Source organism: Magallana gigas, chromosome 9 (genome assembly GCF_963853765.1).
Source record: "Magallana gigas chromosome 9, xbMagGiga1.1, whole genome shotgun sequence".
Taxonomy (NCBI): Eukaryota; Metazoa; Mollusca; class Bivalvia; order Ostreida; family Ostreidae; genus Magallana; species Magallana gigas.
Window position 1 is genome coordinate 27613694 of NC_088861.1, and position 17773 is coordinate 27631466.

At 33.9% G+C, this 17773-nt stretch overlaps 3 protein-coding genes across 4 annotated transcripts in view; 2 read left to right on the plus strand and 1 right to left on the minus strand.

The window, feature by feature from the left end:
• Positions 1-1501, plus strand: part of LOC105328374 (biogenesis of lysosome-related organelles complex 1 subunit 3) — a 72547-nt gene extending 71046 nt beyond the window's left edge. For both annotated transcript variants that reach the window (XM_066070496.1, XM_066070497.1), the window contains exon 6: positions 1079-1501. In XM_066070496.1, coding sequence (XP_065926568.1) covers positions 1079-1210 — 132 coding nt within the window. In that variant the 3' untranslated portion in view covers positions 1211-1501. The remainder of the gene's footprint in view (positions 1-1078) is intronic.
• Positions 1502-7943: 6442 nt separating this feature from the next.
• Positions 7944-10366, minus strand: LOC117691560 (apolipoprotein A-IV-like). The gene is made up of 2 exons (XM_066070491.1): positions 10191-10366; positions 7944-9896 (listed from the first exon to the last, which is right to left on the minus strand). The coding sequence occupies exon 2, from the start codon at positions 9860-9862 to the stop codon at positions 8897-8899; it is 966 nt and encodes a 321-aa protein (XP_065926563.1). The 5' UTR covers positions 9863-9896; positions 10191-10366; the 3' UTR covers positions 7944-8896.
• A 966-nt stretch (positions 10367-11332) lies between these two features.
• On the plus strand, positions 11333-16910 carry LOC117691559 (biogenesis of lysosome-related organelles complex 1 subunit 3). The gene is made up of 6 exons (XM_066070492.1): positions 11333-11490; positions 12305-12419; positions 13802-13889; positions 14370-14389; positions 14644-14765; positions 16759-16910. The coding sequence occupies exons 1-6, from the start codon at positions 11419-11421 to the stop codon at positions 16888-16890; spliced, it is 549 nt and encodes a 182-aa protein (XP_065926564.1). The 5' UTR covers positions 11333-11418; the 3' UTR covers positions 16891-16910.
• Positions 16911-17773: the final 863 nt, after the last annotated feature.

The window sequence follows — 17773 nt, forward strand, 5'->3', positions numbered from 1 at the left end:
ATCACATCATCAAATTAAGTATATATTAGTTTAAAATTTAAAACGTTACAGTAATTTTAATCAGTTTGAATTTAAGATACTAAATATATATTCAATTTGGTATATGTAGGAATTTTAAGGTCACAGCGCAAAGTCTGATGTGCTAGCTATGTAAACAATAAACTTATAATATTGAAAAGAATGTTTCCATTTTGTTATGACATATAGGAGATAAGAATGCCAGTTTGAGGAGACACCTAGTGGATTCTGTCCATCAGATGTACCTGATGTCTGCCAAAGATCTACACAACACAAGTCTCCAACTCCATAAGTCAAAAGCTTTGATTGGGGTAAGTACATGTAGTCAACATCAAAGGCACTTATTGGAGTAGGTACATGTAGCCATCAGTCAAAGGCACTTTTTGGAGTAAGTATATGTAGCCTACATATCAAGTGGACTAAGTTAGAAATGTATATATACATAGCTTACAAATCAAAGAGACCTATCGGGGTAGGTACATGTAGCCCATAAATCAGCTTATTGCAGTTATCATGTGAAATCAATCAGGAATCAATGATCTTACCTGGTTTTCATCTTAATTGTGATAGAGGTGTTTGTGTTCAGATGGACAAAGGGGGACAATTCATCAAATATTATCTATTTATTGTTGCTGGAGATGCTTTGTATTTGAAGAATAACACTGTTTTTAGAAATTATAGAATAATTAATACCAGTATATATAAAGTACATGTGTGTGGTAATTGTTTTAAAACCAAAACCTTGTAAATTGTGTTATGTTCTCAATGTCTAAAAAAGTGGAGGTGCAAGTAGATTTATCCAGAAAATTATTAAATTTTTAAATAGCCAACACACTGTTGTATCAGTTTCCCCATTTCTCCCCCGTTTAGAATCTATGTACATATTATTTTTATGTTTTAAGTGCATGCTTCTGTCATTGTTTAAGTCAAGCACTGGAGTCAGGCAGGGTAAGCCCTTCTACCTTAATGATGGTCTAATTAGTATGTAGCCTACATTTTATTGTTAATATGTTCTATATAGTTTTACGTGTTATAACCATTCTAATATATGTATTTGTAGGATCTCTCCCACAATATGAGGAACCTGACCAATGACTTGTTTCACTTGGAGGACAGGGTAGACATCATAACTTCCTGTATGATCCTACCAGACATCAATATTAATGTCAGTGGAACCTCAGTGTCACAATGAGAGGGAGAGAGAGAGAGAGAGAGAGAGAGAGAGAGAGAGAGAGAGAATCTTAACTCCTTGCATGATTCTACCAGACATCAATATTAATGTCAGTGGAACCTCAATGTCACAATGAGAGAGAGAGAGAGAGAGAGAGAGGGGAGAGAGAGAAGGAGAGAGAGAGAGTTTTTGTATACAACAGTATTTACATGTATAAATTATTTAGAAGTAATTGAATATTAGTTACATGTACATTGTTAATGAATATCAGAATTTAATCAATGCCAGTATAATAAACAATATTTAATGATATCAAGATCTTATTTTTTTATGTTTTGATATAGAGAATGAAAACTAACATTTTGGATAAAGTGCTTAATTAAAGTGACTTGAACACGATTTGAGCTCAAAATTCAAAATTTTATTTTTCCAATTTTAATGTTTAGAATGGTTAATATTGGTACTTTTAATTCTTTATCAAAATTTGAAAGTCAAATATTAAGTTATAAGGAAGACACAAAGTTTGAAAATCTATGTTTTGTAAGCAAGGCTCGAGCTTTGTTAGGGGTTACATATGTGTTTTATTGGTATAAGTCTCAGTCATATGTTGCTTTTTTCTGTTTATCATATTATCTATGATTATATTGAATCGGTTTACTTTGTTTTCCACGAGTCATTTGGTCATAGAAATGGTAATTCCATACTTTTGGTCAATCATTCAAAATGAGCAAGTAAACCATTTTATACAGAAAATAAGAAAAAGAACATTTTGATCAAAAATCGTGTCCAGGTCCCTTTAAAAGTTTTATTAAGTATATTTTAAAAATTCAAACACTTGAATGACCTTGTTACTGCAAATAATCAATGCAATGGGATGCATGTCAAAATGTTCCGATTAGTTGCGAATCAACTTACTAATGGCAGGGGGGGGGGGTAGATTAATATTGATATGACCTACTAAAGCAGTGTAAAAAGCAAGTTACTGAAGTTTAAGGAGGCCGATTTGGGCTTCTTTGCGGAAAAACTACAATAGCATAACTCTTTTTTTTTTAACCATATGTAATTTAAACCAACTCTAGTTTATTTGCGAAGGTTCATGAAAATCGACCGTCTGGTTCTTTTTAGGGACCATCTCAAAATAGAGGTACATTTACTATAGGAATATACAGGAAACTGTCATTTTCTGCACATCAAAGCAGTTTTAAAAAAATACTACAATAGCTTTTTTCTCAAATTGTTATATATGATTAGTAATATCAGTTCCTACCTTATATGTAAAAAACACAAAATTCTACCGTCTGGTTTTTAGTGGGGGCCATTTCAAAATATCAAAATCCACCAAATTTTGCTATATATTTGGATCATCACGAATGATGATTGGTATAATGGATTCATTCCAAAAATGAGGAAAATGTCCTCGAGGATAGCATCATTCTGTATATAAAATTTCAACAGCGTACAATTTTTACTTTTTCTTTTATGTTATTTCTTATAACGTACTCCTACAAAGCTTCATTTTATCATAACGTCATAAAAGCGCAATGGCAATGCTCCCCTACCGCACAACGTAAAAATCGTGTTAAAAATAAAAATTTCCAGGGCCTTTAAAAATCTAAATATTTTTATCTGTATTTTGTTTATTATGTTCAATTTTATAAATGATATCGAAAAAAATTCATAAGAAGTATAAATCAACTGTATTATAATAGAATGCGCAAAAACATTCGCAATGCAAACTAAAGTCGGCCTCCTTAAATTAAAAAAAAATACATCATCGTCATCACAATATGCTCGAATAGTGTTCCTATTTTAGAAATGTAAAAGTTATAAATTCGGAGATAAATTGCTTGAATAATGGCTTTATAGCGTCAAGCATCTATTGTGGGTATTAACGTGAATGAGGACTAAAAACATTAAACATAGAAATAAATAATCTATCTGTATCCTGCTTTCAAATATTTGGATTTTGTTGCAATTCGAAAATATCGGAGCATTTTCCATTCTAAATATTTTAAGAAATAAACAGAAATGCAAAAAAGTGTACAAGGATATGAACTTGGTAGGTTACGTGATGAAATCTTTGAAGCCCTAATAACTTTTTAATTCTTTTCCTTTCTATTTTGGGATTGAAGAAATGCGTTTTTTATGATACCAAAGATGAGTTTGTATTTGATCCGTAAACGTATACGATAATGACTGGGTTTTTGACAATTGCTTAAACTAAATCCATCGCAGTGGAACATCTATCATCAGTATCAAAGACAAAACTGCGAATCATATTTTTTTCAGTCTAATACACGTTGTACAAATTAACATCCATATGACATCTATTGTTTATATATCCGATATCGATAATTATGTTATCCAACAACAAACAAGTTAAATATTATTTTCAATCATTTTTCAATCGAGTTGTGTTACCTTACTTACTTACTTACCCCTCCCTACCATACCTAGCATGTATTAACTTGTTTCTCACGCTGTGGTGCATTTGAAACGTCGCCTCCCACACCATAACACTGCTAAAACATTATATAATGTCCTCATGAATAGGTCTACGATCTGAGGAGAAACGCTGATTAGATGTCAATGGGCCACAGTTGGAGCAAAAAAGAAATCAGTCAGTATTGCTGGTTAAAAGTTTGCTTCTCCCATCTTGTCATTATAGGGGCTATAATTGTTTTACACCATCAATAGACAGGTGCGGCTTACGTACCCTAATAATGTTAACATCTCTATATCAGCTTCATTCGATTATATCCAACTCAGTGACATTTACAATTTGATACTTTGAACGGAAGTGATTCAGGAGAGCCCTTAGGAGTGTTTACCTGAATACAATTATGAAAAAAAAATGTCCTACATGATTTCTTATCAAACGGAGTTTAACAGGTTCAACCAGTTGCCCATTATTTACCATAGGAGTTTGTATACACCTTCCTATAAAGGGTGTGCCAACATGTAAAGACACTTTGTGCAGTGGCGCCTTATTCTGCTAGCGAGGATCGAGTTCTCTTGGGACCCAAGGGCCAACACTAGTGGTCAGTCTCAACTGGGTTTCTTTTACTTTTTGAATAAGATGACTTATTTGTTCCACATTTCGACGGTTTGTCTAAGGTAGTCTAGCTATATTATTTTGTGCATTTATTTGGATAACGCAGTCATCATGTAGTGAACGAACGATGCAAAACTTTAAAAGTTATAAGAGTTACTTCTCTTAGTTCACATGAATCAGTCTATTAATTAATGTATTACATGTAAAAGCATTTTCGAAAAAAGGTATTTTATTTTGATATGCTAGATATTTAAATTTCAAATACGAAACGTTCTCTCTGGTAAAAAAGATTTTTATAAGTTTGTAATTAAAAATTGAAATCTGATTAAGTAAATTGATTAACAGTATCGTGAAGTATATGTACATGTACATTTTCAACAAAGAAGCATAGACATTTTTGGGTCACATATTGTAAACAGTTTTTATGAAACATAGAATGCAAATATGATGACCTTTTTTTGATGGATAACTTTTTCGTGATATAGAGAAATACCGGTAAATGTCTGTAAATAGGTTAAAAATACAATCTTTAAGTTTAAAGTTCTTCCTAAGAGAGAGGAAAGAAAAGAGAGAGAGAGAGAGAGAGAGAGAGAGAGAGAGAGAGAGAGAGAGAGAGAGAGAGAGAGAGAGAGAGAGAGAGGGGGTTAACACAAACCCACACAGGATACATGAACGATTGAAGAGAGAGAAAAAGAGAACACTTATTCTGTAATTCAAAACTTGTACACGAAAAAATATAATGTAACATATACACTAATTACAAGTTTCCCTCTCTCAGAAGTTCAGAACTTAATTTAATTAATGGAATATCCTTACATGTACTTATCGTGTTCTTCTGGTGTTGATATGTTGCTTTAATTTAATGTGTTGTGAATATATAAATAGTGCCTGTTTGGGAGGGTAACAGTTGAAATTGATACCCCGAGAAAACCATTGTCAACCTCCGCTTCGCGTCGGTTGACAATGGTTTTCGAGGGGTGTCGATATCAACTGTTAACCTCCCAAACAGGCACTATTTATTTTGATATACTGAATGTCTTAGTTTTTAAGAAAATTTTACTGCTTTTATATAGGAATAACGTGAATTCTACAGCGCACCGTACGCGCATAATTTTCGCGCATGTAACAATTTTTAATGTTACCCGTTGCTAAGTGTGTTGCTAACGCTAAGGGTAATAGAACGGATTTTGAACTGCGTCTTAACCAATCAGATTTCAGTATTTAACATCAAAGTATAACAATACGTTTTGTTTGTTTTCATATTTGCGAAGATGAGAATTCTCATTTTACTCTTACCCACAATTTCATCATTTTAACTGAGATACGCCCCCTCCCTTTATGAACCAAGGTAAATGAGTGTATAAAAATACCCTCTTTTTATGTATTCAGTTGGAAGTATTCTTCATGAACGTGAAAAGATGGTCATTTACTTGAAAAGAATAAGAAAAAAATCGATTCAACATTCAATAGAATGCATGTAATTTTATTGTGCCTTATTTCCTTCTGTAATTTTCAAAAAGAAAGATTTCCAAATTTAAAGAAAACAATTTTCAGTCGGTCATTTAATGTTGTAGCATACAAGACCGTTATAAAACAAATTAATTTTTGAACTGGTAATGGTATAGCGTGATTTTGATTCAATCAAAGCCTTAGATATTTTCTACAGCCATCAATTCTTCTTAGCTAAGTAAATTTAATTGGTGTATATCACGTCAACAATACGAGATTAATTTTGATAAAAGATGAGAATTATTAGAGATTGAATAAAATGAGAGTTTCAAACTCAATCAAATAAGTAGCATTAAACTAAAGATGAACGGACAACCTTGTTCAATGCTTAGTTTTCTACAGCAAAATATCTGCAGCTATTTATATAGGCCTACTTAATGCATTATACAAATAACCTATAACCTATAAATATTTTTGGATTACTTCCCTTTGACCGAGATGAGAAAGAGATTGAGATTGAGAGAGAGAGAGAGAGAGAGAGAGAGAGAGAGAGAGAGAGAGAGAGAGAGAGAGAGAGAGAGAGAGAGAATACGTTTTAAGCATGTACATGCACTATATATATAATATGTGTATTGGTATTGCTTATTTCTGAACATTAATGATTTTTCTACTCTGAGTTTTTGACACATTAGTATATATTACATATTTGAGAAACAATTATTTAATTTAAAGAATGTACTTCATATGCATACATGCAATTATCTCTGTACATGTAATTATTTCTTCGATACAACCTTAAATCTTTTAATTAAAGTACAGATTAATGTTAACTTTTATATACTTTAATTATTAATCCGGCAGCTTTTACTCCTTTTCCTGACTTCAATATGGTTCATGCATATCAGTTGTCATTTCTTACCACACGTTTATGGGACACTTTATAAGCACAATAGTTCATTTGTGCTGTGCAGGGCAACTATGTTTGATTTAAATTATGTTTGGCAAATTATCAATGAAAGAATTTAATCAGATCGAGGGAAATAACTCTTAAATATATGCATATATAAAATAAGATTCTTTTTTGTAGATTGATATACGAAATGTTGTCAGATAAAAATCGAAAGTGATATACTTTACATGCATCAAACTAGTACACTGTACACTACCAGTACTGAGCGGAATTTACGGATAAAAAAAACAAGTTCAAACTTAACCCTCTCTTGATATTTTCTGATTGTCTAATCGTTGCACAGTGATTATTTTAGATATCTCTAGAATCCGTTTATATTGCAGCACATTGAGCTTAGATCAGTGTGCAACACTTATGAGTAGACAACTCCTACTGTTATTAAGATATATATCAAGGGTCAAACTACACTACCAGGTATCTTGATATCAACTTTAATGCTGACATTTAAACTGTGTGTACTCCAGATGTGTGGCTTAAAAGAAATTGACAAAAGCTGAAATTTTAAAAAAAATCAGATCTTTGAGAAAATTAACAATAAATAACAAAGAATCTAAGCTGATCTTTTAAAATGAGGTTTATAAAATACATGCAGTTTCAGTGACAACTGTTCAGTAAGTGTCAAGAAATTACATGTGAAGTTTGATATTCATTAACTTTAAAAACTGATCATTTGGTATACTCAATACAATGCAAACATTTCTTTCCAAAAGTAGGGAAACATCCTAACAATTAAACAATTATATTTTTTTAAATTATCAGTTATATCATAGTTAAAGAAATATCTGTTAAAAAATAAGAGATGTTTGCAACTTCAAAGTTCTTAGGTTAGTTTTAGTCTAAAAATGTAATAAGGACAAAGATTTTGTTTCATCATCAACATCATCATCATCCTACACTTCATCTATAATTTACATGTACATAGTCAGAAACATACTAATATCCCTATAACTCCCTGTCTTTTATGCACATACATGTATCAAGTAATAAAATTTTATAGCCCTAAGTCATTCACTTGTATGGTCACTTTCATAGATGTGGATAGGATCAGGTGGTTTACTATAACCAATAGTATGTTTTTATAATATTTGATCAACATTTTGGACGCAGTCATTTATAGTAAGTGTAGGATGATTTTGATAATGAAATAAGAATAACACATGAATGTATTTATTATCATAAAATGCACCCTATTATACACCTGCATTAAATTTATCAACACATTAAAATTTTATTTTTATTTATCAACACATATCAATTTTTTTTACACATAAAATATATAGATAATAAGTATTTATAAAGAGTTACATGAATAAAATACAATCTCTCAGTTGTTAGTGTCACTAAAGTTTGAAAAACATAGCACAAATTTCACACACATTTTAAGTTTGGTTAAATTTTACATAGGCCTATATGAACAATTGTTGATGTATAAGAACATAGCATTACATTTAAACATGATGAAATTTATTTACATTGAATTATAAGTGATGCTTACTTTGTAGACATGTAATGAAATGATCACAATGACATGCTGTATTGGATTTTCTTCACTTTACCTGTTTCAGGTTCACCCACAAAGAGGTTGTCTCTGGTGTTCATACATAAACCCCATGGATGCTGTAAATAACAGTTGTCAATGTAGCGGAGAAACTGTTCGTCCTGATCCAGGATTTGGATAAGGTGGTTTCTATGGTCTGCTGTCAGGATCCGACCCTGGCTGTCTGTAGTGATATCGGCTGGATCAAATGGTACCTTGGTAGTAGAGGGAGGACCGGTGTATGTAAACCGGAGTTTCCCGGCCTGATTGACCACCACTACTGCATTGGCGTCACTGTCAGCTACACAGATATCTATGTTCTTGTTCTCTCTGATGTATTTAGAGTTAGTATCAGATGAATAAAGAGGTTGTCCTTTGTCATCATATTGAATCGTTTGTTTCTCTGTAGAGCCAGAGTAACGCACAACTTTTGTTTGTTTCACAGCAACACTGTACATGACAACCAGGAGGTCACCTGAGAAGGTACTACATACATAGTCAGGTATCCACCCCTGTAGTCTGATCACTGTCTGTATCTGTGTATTCTTCACTATGTTCACGGTTCTGTCCTTGGGATCAGTATAAACTAGTTCACCACTCTGTGTCACTGCTATGTCCCGTGGTGCGTTCCCTGACTTGGTTTGGATTGACTTCACTAGTTTACCGTGGAGGTTGTAGAGTCTCATCATGTTGACCTCACCACTCGTCCATTATATTCTCATCATCGCTCAGACAGAACACATCGCATAATTCATTAGATTCTCCATACTCTGTGTTTATTTCTGTGATGATCCGTGGTACATCAATGCGCGGTCTGTCCGGGAGAGAGGACACAGCACCAGAAGAATCCAATGTATAGCCATGTTCTTCTGTTTTAACAGATAACGCTGAGAGAGAACCAATCTGCTGATAAATCTGTTCTTTGTTAATCTTCTGAGGGATGAATCTTGGTAAAGAAACTGCGAGTTTAGGAGGTAAAATTCTGAATTCAGCAACCCTGGATTTGTAAGTAGAGACAAGGCTGACATCATTGGAATTGAGTGATTTCTTCAGTTCAGCAATGCTCTGTTCAATTTCAGAAATATTGTGTTTGATTTCATTTTCCTGCTTATCAAGGACAACCAGTTGTTTGGATTCTATTTCATCCACGTCAGATTTCAGTTTCATGATGGCATTGTCTATTTCTCTGTGCAAGTTTTCTCCATGTTTGTCTAGAGCTGTTGTTAATTTTTTGGAGTTTTTATGCAGATCAGCTTTCTGAACTGGGATATTAGATACAATCTCTTGGTATTTAGGATAAATCAATTTCTCTAATTCATCCAAATCTCTCTGTAGTACATCTTTCTTGCTTTGAAGTGTTTTTAAAATTTCAACTTGTTTGTGTCCTATATGTTCACCCGAGGAGACACACTGCAAACAAATAGGAATGTTACATTGTTCGCAATAAAGATCACACAATTTTTTGGAATGTTTGGAACATTCAGGTGTGAATCCCCGCTTTTTGAATGTTACCACTTTGTGTTCTTTGGATTCATCAGAGAGATGTTCCCCCACACAGGCTTTACACAGCTGTATGTGACAAATGTCACAGTACATAGGGGGGCCCGGGGTCTCACAGAGATGACACCGTAACACATCCTGGGCCCAAGTACGTGGGAGCATGGTCAAACACCTTGATAGATTTGTTTAGAAAATTCTGAAGAAAAATAATAATTCATCAGGTTAAATGAAAAAAATGTTTTCAATATGAACCTATCAACCTAATTATTGTGAAGAAAAAAAACCTACGGGTGAACCTTTTTGAGACATAAAGGAAGTAAACAAGTTTGCGTTCTTTATTATGACCTTTAAATAATTGGAATTCTTTGCTCATTTTTACTTCATTTAGCGTTACGATATAAATCAGAATTTTCCCCCGATAAAATCTACAAACAATTGCTATATGTTACTCATTATACACCGGTTGTTTGTTTAAAAACGGACTACATACCTTCACTCTTTAACATGGCGACTAAGGTATTTTACTTCCTGGTCTGGTCGCTATGGCGGTGTGACGCGATCTGCCTGTCCGTGAGATTATCACGTGATAAAATGCAGTGGCGGATATAAGGGGACCCGTTCTCCCCTCTTGGTGCAAAATTTCGTTTTGGTGATATATTTTAAGCCTCCTTCTATTCAAAGAAAAAAGTGTTTCGTTGTATATCACAATTAATCTTTTTACAGGTATTCACTTTAGAAGTACACATGTGACACATCTGTCTGTTTGTCATATCACAAACAGTACATTTGCTAAGCTGAAATTGTCTCAACTTGCACAAAACGTAATAAGAATTATAATTTATTAATATCTCATTGAATATCTTTTTTACAATATTTTTTGTTTAGTAGCATTGTTCAAAAAACGTTCAAAACAAGCAATATTTTCTTTCGATTTCTTTTCAGACCCCTCCCCCTTTTCCATATAGGTTATACATATAAAAAATAAACCCACAAAATAGACAAAAACTATAATGTCAAAACTTTCTGTAACTGTTACAACAGTGAAAGAAGTTTCAAATTTTTCTGTTGAAAACACATCACATTTTTAGAAAGTTTAGAGAGTTTCTTGATTGGAAATACGCTGGAGTATAATTTATGATTGATATTTTTACTTTTTCCAGTTCTTGAAATACGATGGGCAAGTCCGATAGTAATGAGTTCATGAGAAATAATATTATACATAGAATATTTGATTTAATATCGTGCGCGGATTCACATTCCCCCCCCCCCCCCCCCCCCAGAGAATTAAGTTTCAAGAGCGAATTCCGTTCCCTACAGAGGGTCCATTAAGGCCTATACATGTATTTGGTAACTTATGGTGCATGTGTTTTAACAAGTCCGAAATTTCCGTGGGATTCCGGACTCCGACTCCTCCTCCACCCCCCCCCCCCCCCCCGATCAGGTTAAGAAAATATCTAGCTGTTTTAAATATTGCTTTAAAATCAAATTCTACACTACAATTGCATCCGATTGTTTTGATATTAGAACAAGACTTATGCGTTCCCCCTCCCCCTCCTCAAGTGATCACTGGGTGTCGAGGACTATTGCAGAAATCCGGATAATCGTTTGTCTTTCCGGATTGGTTTCAGTTGCTTTATTTCTACTTTCGATTTCAATTTAATGGAGGTGGGCGTACGTAAGCTTGCCCACAGTTTCATGACTAACTTTGTAGATCTTTGATGGAGCCAGCGATCAGAACAGTGGTGGATGGAGAGGCGTCAGAATCAGATGAAGAGGAGGAAGTCGACGAGGTGACCTACAATATTTACCTATCCATAACGTGTTGAAAATAATCTCAGCAAGATTCGTTGAAAAAATTAATCGTCCAGTGTTGTTTATTCGGCTTGATATTTTCCCTTTAAATTCAAATATAAGATTTTTCTTAATAACAGACTGCAATAATATCGCTGTATAAAAATACCCACGAAATCTGCATATATATGTAAAAAAAAAACACCTATAATTTAACTACTATCAAGGATCGTGTACATGCATATACGTCCCTGCTGCTATTAATAATTCATGATCATTATGAAGCATACTTTTGAAAGCCATTATAGCATTTTCCTTTGTGTGTAATTTCCCATGAAAAAGTATTGAGTTCTTGTGTGGGAGTTGGATGGATGTTATATATCTGCAAGGTCAAAGGGGGTTAAATTGGAGGTGAGGTCTTCCTCATAGACTATTTAGAAGGGAAGGGGGGGGGGGGGGGGGGGTTAGTGATTGATAGAGAACCTTTTTCAGTGATAAAGAAAGTACATTCTTGAATTTGAATAGATATATTTGATTAATTTAAAGGTGTTTTAAAATCAATGATAGACCTCAAGTCCTTCCTCAAAAGATCAAAGGTAAAATTAAATTCCTCAAACTGTCTTTGCTTCTCTTAACCTAGATTACTTTTCATATCAAAGATTTGATCAATAATTTTTATAAGAATACAATAAAACAAAAATCTTAAAGCTGTAAGAATCTGACTATTTCATTTGAACCAATGTCCCAGCTTTGATCATTCCTAAGATATATAGTTAACATTAAGATGTGAAATAAATTCTCTGTAATCATTAGGTGCCTGATATAAGACAGTCAGACCAGAACCTAGTGAATGCTGTGTCTATATCGGGAGAGGCCCTGGAGTCAGATGACGAGGGGGAGACAGACCCGCCCATCCCCGCCCTTAGAGGTACTATTGTCAATCAGCTAATTCATGCAATATCTAGAGTTTGTAAAGAGGAAAATGAAGGCAAAATTTTTTGAATACTTGAGATACCTACAATGTAATTAAATGCGTCAAATTAATATCCAGATAAAATCGCGAGAACCATATCTTGCAAATTTTAAAATCTTGTTTTTTTTTCATGCAGAGTGAACTAATGAAATGAAACTATGATAACATTTGAGGTTCTTGATTTAATATTTTCTTGATTTGATACAGAAAGGTTGAATTTCAGAATTAAGTAATCGTGTTAAATAAGGAATCTAAAAAAAAAATATTTACATTCTGCTGTGTCATGTGTTTTTCCATTAAGTTCTGTGATCTTCAAAGCCTCTAAATGCAACAAGTACCGTATTTTTCCGACGATTAGTCTGACGTGTATTTTTTTCCTCTGAAGCAGAGTACCCGACTTATCGTCTTGTTCGACTTGTCGTAAGCTCGTAGTCAGAAATTTTTAAAAAATAGCATTAAAAACCTTGGTTTTAATCATCTTGAGTTGGCTGTGTGATTGAAAATTACGTTGAATTCACTGTTCATCGTCAAAAGTCAAATTGACGAGTTTTTTTATGACGTCACAAATGTTGAACGCTGTAAACTGCAACGTCACAAGCGAAAATCAAAGTTCTCGCTTGTGGCTGTTACTGTGGCTCTTCCATTAATATCAACTTACCCTTAGGATAAGATAGGAATTTTAAGGTATGGATCACATTTGCAGACAAGGCAAGAAGTTAAAAAATGTAAATATAAGCATTAAATCATGATTTTTTGAAGTATACACTCTCATTACTGCAGCGATGTGTGCATACAAATTTGTATTCACACACCGCTGCAGTTATGAGATTGTATACTTCAAAAAATCATGCTTCAATGCTATAATATTTTTAATTTCAGTAATTTCCAAACTGAATAAAATTGTTTTTTAGCTCTGATTTATGCATGTACATGTACCATTCACATGAATACATTGTTTACATTGTATGCAAACTTGGTCATTCTGAGTTTGTTAGTATGCAGTGAAATATGAGGGGTCTTGTAGGTAATATATGTATTCATACATTACTTGCTATCTTTCCATGTAGAAAGGAGAAGAAAGAAAAGAAAATTAAAATTCTGCCGAACTGTGCAGAAAACAGTTGCTAAATAAAAGTCATGTTGACACGTGGTGATTCAAGATTTTTGATGTTCTCACAAATCTTGTACCCCTTTTATTCATTAATTCTGAAGGATTGTAATTGTTTGCATAATCTCTTATCTTAGTTCTGCTTGATTTAGAAACTTCAATACATGAATAGATCAAGCGGGGTTAGTGCCAAAACATATTTTCCTTATGTATGTTTTTATGTTTAAAGTAGAACACAGAGAGAGTGAGACCGGACAAGAGGAGACTGGATCTCACTCAGTGACCAGACTCTACTCTAGTAAACCAAAGTATGACAGGTAAGTAATCAATATGTACATGTACCAGGTGATGTAGATATACAGGTGTATGCAAGAATATAAAACAGAGAGAGAGAGAGAGAGAGAGAGAGAGAGAGAGAGAGAGAGAGAGAGAGAGAGAGAAATATGACATTAGTACTGGATCCCATTTAATGACCAAGCTCTACTCCAGCAAACCTAAGTATGATAGAAAGGTGATTATCTAAACAATAAAATCTTCTTTGTTGACTTTTGGGGGGATATAAAGGTGGATGTAATAATGTAATCTATTTTATGTTATATTAACTTACATGTATCTGCTAACACTATTTGTCCTCCCATGTTTTATTTGCTTGAATAGAATACTGTTTAAGAAAAAATTTCAATACAAAAAAATTAGAAATGAAAAAATGATATTGTATGCAATATGGCTTCATGTATTTGTAGATAATGTTTGTATGTTAACAGTTTACTCATTACTCGTTTTGATTTTTTTTCCAGTCTGCTCCACAAGAAGTTACGTAAGTACGAGAACCAACCAAAATATTTTTGCCATACATCTTTTACTTAACAGCATCATCACATCATCAAATTACGTAAATATTAGTTTAAAATTTAAAACGTTACAGAAATTTTAATCAGTTTGAATTGAAGATACTAAATATATATTGGTATATGTTGGAATTTTAAGGTCACAGCGCAAAGTCTGATGTGCTAGCTATGTAAACAATAAACTTATAATATTGAAAAGAATGTTTCCATTTTGTTATGACAGGAGAGAAGAATGCCAGTTTGAGGAGACACCTGGTGGATTCTGTCCATCAGATGTACCTGGTGTCTGCCAAAGATTTACACAACACAAGTCTCCAACTCCATAAGTCAAAGGCTTTGATTGGGGTAAGTACATGTAGAAAACATATCTAAGGCACTTAGTGGAGTAGGTACATGTAGCCAACAAATCAAAGGCACTTATTGGGGTAAGTACAATGTACATGTAGCCAAGATATCTAAGGCACTTTTTGGAGTAGGTATATGTTCATGTAGCCAACAAATGAAAGGCACTTTTTGGAGTAAGTATATGTAGCCTACATATCAAATGGACTTATTTGGGTATGTATATATACATAGCTTACAAATCAAAGAGACTTATTGGGGTAGGTACATGTAGCCCATAAATCAGCTTATTGCAGTTATCATGTGAAATCAATCAGGAATCAATGATCTTACCTGGTTTTCATCGTAATTGTGATAGAGGTGTTTGTGTTCAGATGGACAAAGGGGGATAATTCATCAAATATTATCTATTTATTGTTGCTGGAGATGTTTTGTATTTGAAGAATAACACTGTTTCTAGAAATTATAGAATAATTAATACCAGTATATATAAAGTACATGTGTGTGGTTATTGTTTTAAGACCAAAACTCTGTAAATTGTGTTATGATTTCAATTTCTAAAAAAATTGTCGGTACAAGTAGATTTATCCAGAAAATTATTTAATTTTGAAATGGCCAACACACTGTTGTAAAAGCTCCCCCATTTTCTCCCCCATTTAGAATCTCTGTACATATTATTAGCTCACCTGAGCTGAAAGCTCAAGTAAGCTTTTCTGATCAAGATTTGTCTGTTGTCTGTCGTCGTTGGCGTTGTCGGCCTTGTTGTTGTAAACTTTTCACATTTTCATCTTCTTCTCCAGAACCACTGGGCAGATTTCAACCAAACTTAGTACATAGCATTACTGGGTGAAAGAGATTCAGGTTTGATCGAATGAAGGGCCACGCGCTCTTTAAGGGGGAGAAAATTAAGAATTATTGAAAATTTGTTGATATTTTTCAGAAATCTTCTTCTCAAAAACTATTAGGCCAGAAAAGCTTAAGCTTGTGTGGAGGCATCCTCAGGAAGTGTTAGATTCAAGTTTGTTCAAATCATGTTCCCCAGGGGTAGGGTGGGGCTACAATTGGGGGATTAAGTTTTATATAGGAATATATAGAGAAAATCTTAAAAAATCCTCTTCTCAAAAACTATCAGGCCAGAAAAGCTCAAATTAAAATGTAAGTATCCTCAGGTAGTGTAGATTCAGGACTGTACAAATCATACTCCCTGAGGGTTTGGCGGGGCCACAATGGGGGAATGGATTTTTACATAGAAATATATAGAGAAATCTTATAAAATCATCTTCTCAAAAACTATTAGGCCAGAAAAGCCCAAATTTGAGTGGAAGCATCCTCAGATTATGTAGATTCAAGTTTATACAAATCATGGTCCCCGGGGGTAGGACGGGGCCACAATTGGGGGATAAATTTTTATATAGGAATATATAGAGAAAATCTTTTAAAAATCTTCTTTTAAAATTATTCTGGAAAAGTTTTCAGTCCAAAACGCAGTTACTTGTGCGAAAGCACATGTTGTGCAGATTAAAGTTTGATGAAACCATAATTCCCTTGAGAAAAGTGGGGCCACAAAATGGGGGGGGGGGGGGGGATATAGGAATAGAGAAAAATCTTCTTACAGGTTTAACAACAAAAGGGCTTGGTATTTACCCCCCCCCCCCCCCCCCCAAAAAAAAAAAGAACTATGTGGATAAAATTTGGAAGATTTTCAATTTTTTAGCAAGATCTACTGTACTTAGTTGTTAAGATACTTTGATTACGATACTGTAATGCTAATTTGATCAGAGTTGAAGCAATTGTTGCTCAGGTGAGTGATGTGGCCCCTTGGCCTCTTGTTATTAGGTTTAAAGTGCATGCTTCAGTCATTGTTTAAGTCAAGCATTGGAGTTAGGCAGGGTAAGCCCTACTACCATAATGATGGTCTGTGTGCTTGTATGTGGTATTGTTGATATGTTCTATATATTTTTACATGTTATAACCATTCTAATATATCTATTTGTAGGATCTCTCCCACAATATGAGGAACCTGACCAATGACTTGTTTCACTTGGAGGACAGGGTAGACATCATAACTTCCTGTATGATCCTACCAGACATCAATATTAATGTCAGTGGAACCTCAGTGTCACAATGAGAGAGAGAGAGAGAGACAGATACAGAGAGAGAGAGAGAGAGTTTTGTATATAGCATTATTTACATCATCTTCGCTAACCAAGGGTCTCTGATCCGCACCGCTGTGAGAAGCACTCTTTAACATGTTCTTTTTTCTAAATAAAGTCTAACAGAACACTCTTTTGAAGAGAAAAGATGGTAAAAAGGGCACTATTGTAGTAATTATTCTGTTATTATTCTGTTATCTCCTATTTCAAATTCTGTTTCTCTAACTCGATCAACCTCTGCATGCACAGGTTAAAATTTAGTAATATACAGAAATATTGGATCGAATGCCCTTGGGCTCCAGTTTACTAGTTACATGTACAAGCAGCAGAGAAAAATTTCAGCATTGTGAAGGACTGGTGTCATGAAATTTAATAGCAATAAAATCTGGTGCATGCTATGTCCACTGTTTCTGCTTCCACCACTTTTTAGCTCATCTGAACCGAAGGCTAAAGGTAGCTTTACTGATCAAAATTTGTCCATTGTCTGTCATTTTGTCATTGTTGTTGTCATAAAGGGGATTCAAGTTTGTTCAAATGAAGGGCCACATACTCTTTAAAGGGGAGATAATTTAGAATATTTGAAAATTTTTTAGTATTTTTAAAAAATCTCCTTCCGAAAAACAATATGGTAAAAAAAAGCTGGAACTTGTGTGGTAGCATCCTCAGGTAGTTTTGGATTTAAGTTTGTTCAAATCATGGTCCTCGGGGATAGGGTGGGGCCACAATTGGAGGATGGATTTTTACATAGGAATATATAAAAACAATCTTTAAAAATCTTCTTTTCAAACACTATTAGGCCTGAAAAGCTGGAACTTGTGTTGAAGCATCCGCGGATATTATAAATTCAGGTTTGTTTAA

Excerpts from the sequence above, each read along its gene's own strand:
- LOC117691560 (XM_066070491.1), bottom strand. The coding sequence starts at position 9,862 with ATGCTCCCACGTACTTGGGCCCAGGATGTGTTACGGTGTCATCTCTGT.
- LOC117691559 (XM_066070492.1), top strand. The coding sequence starts at position 11,419 with ATGGAGCCAGCGATCAGAACAGTGGTGGATGGAGAGGCGTCAGAATCA. Across the intron at positions 13,890-14,369 it reads AGTAAACCAAAGTATGACAG|TCTGCTCCACAAGAAGTTAC; the intron begins GTAAGTAATCAA and ends TTTTTTTTCCAG. Across the intron at positions 14,390-14,643 it reads TCTGCTCCACAAGAAGTTAC|GAGAGAAGAATGCCAGTTTG; the intron begins GTAAGTACGAGA and ends TTGTTATGACAG.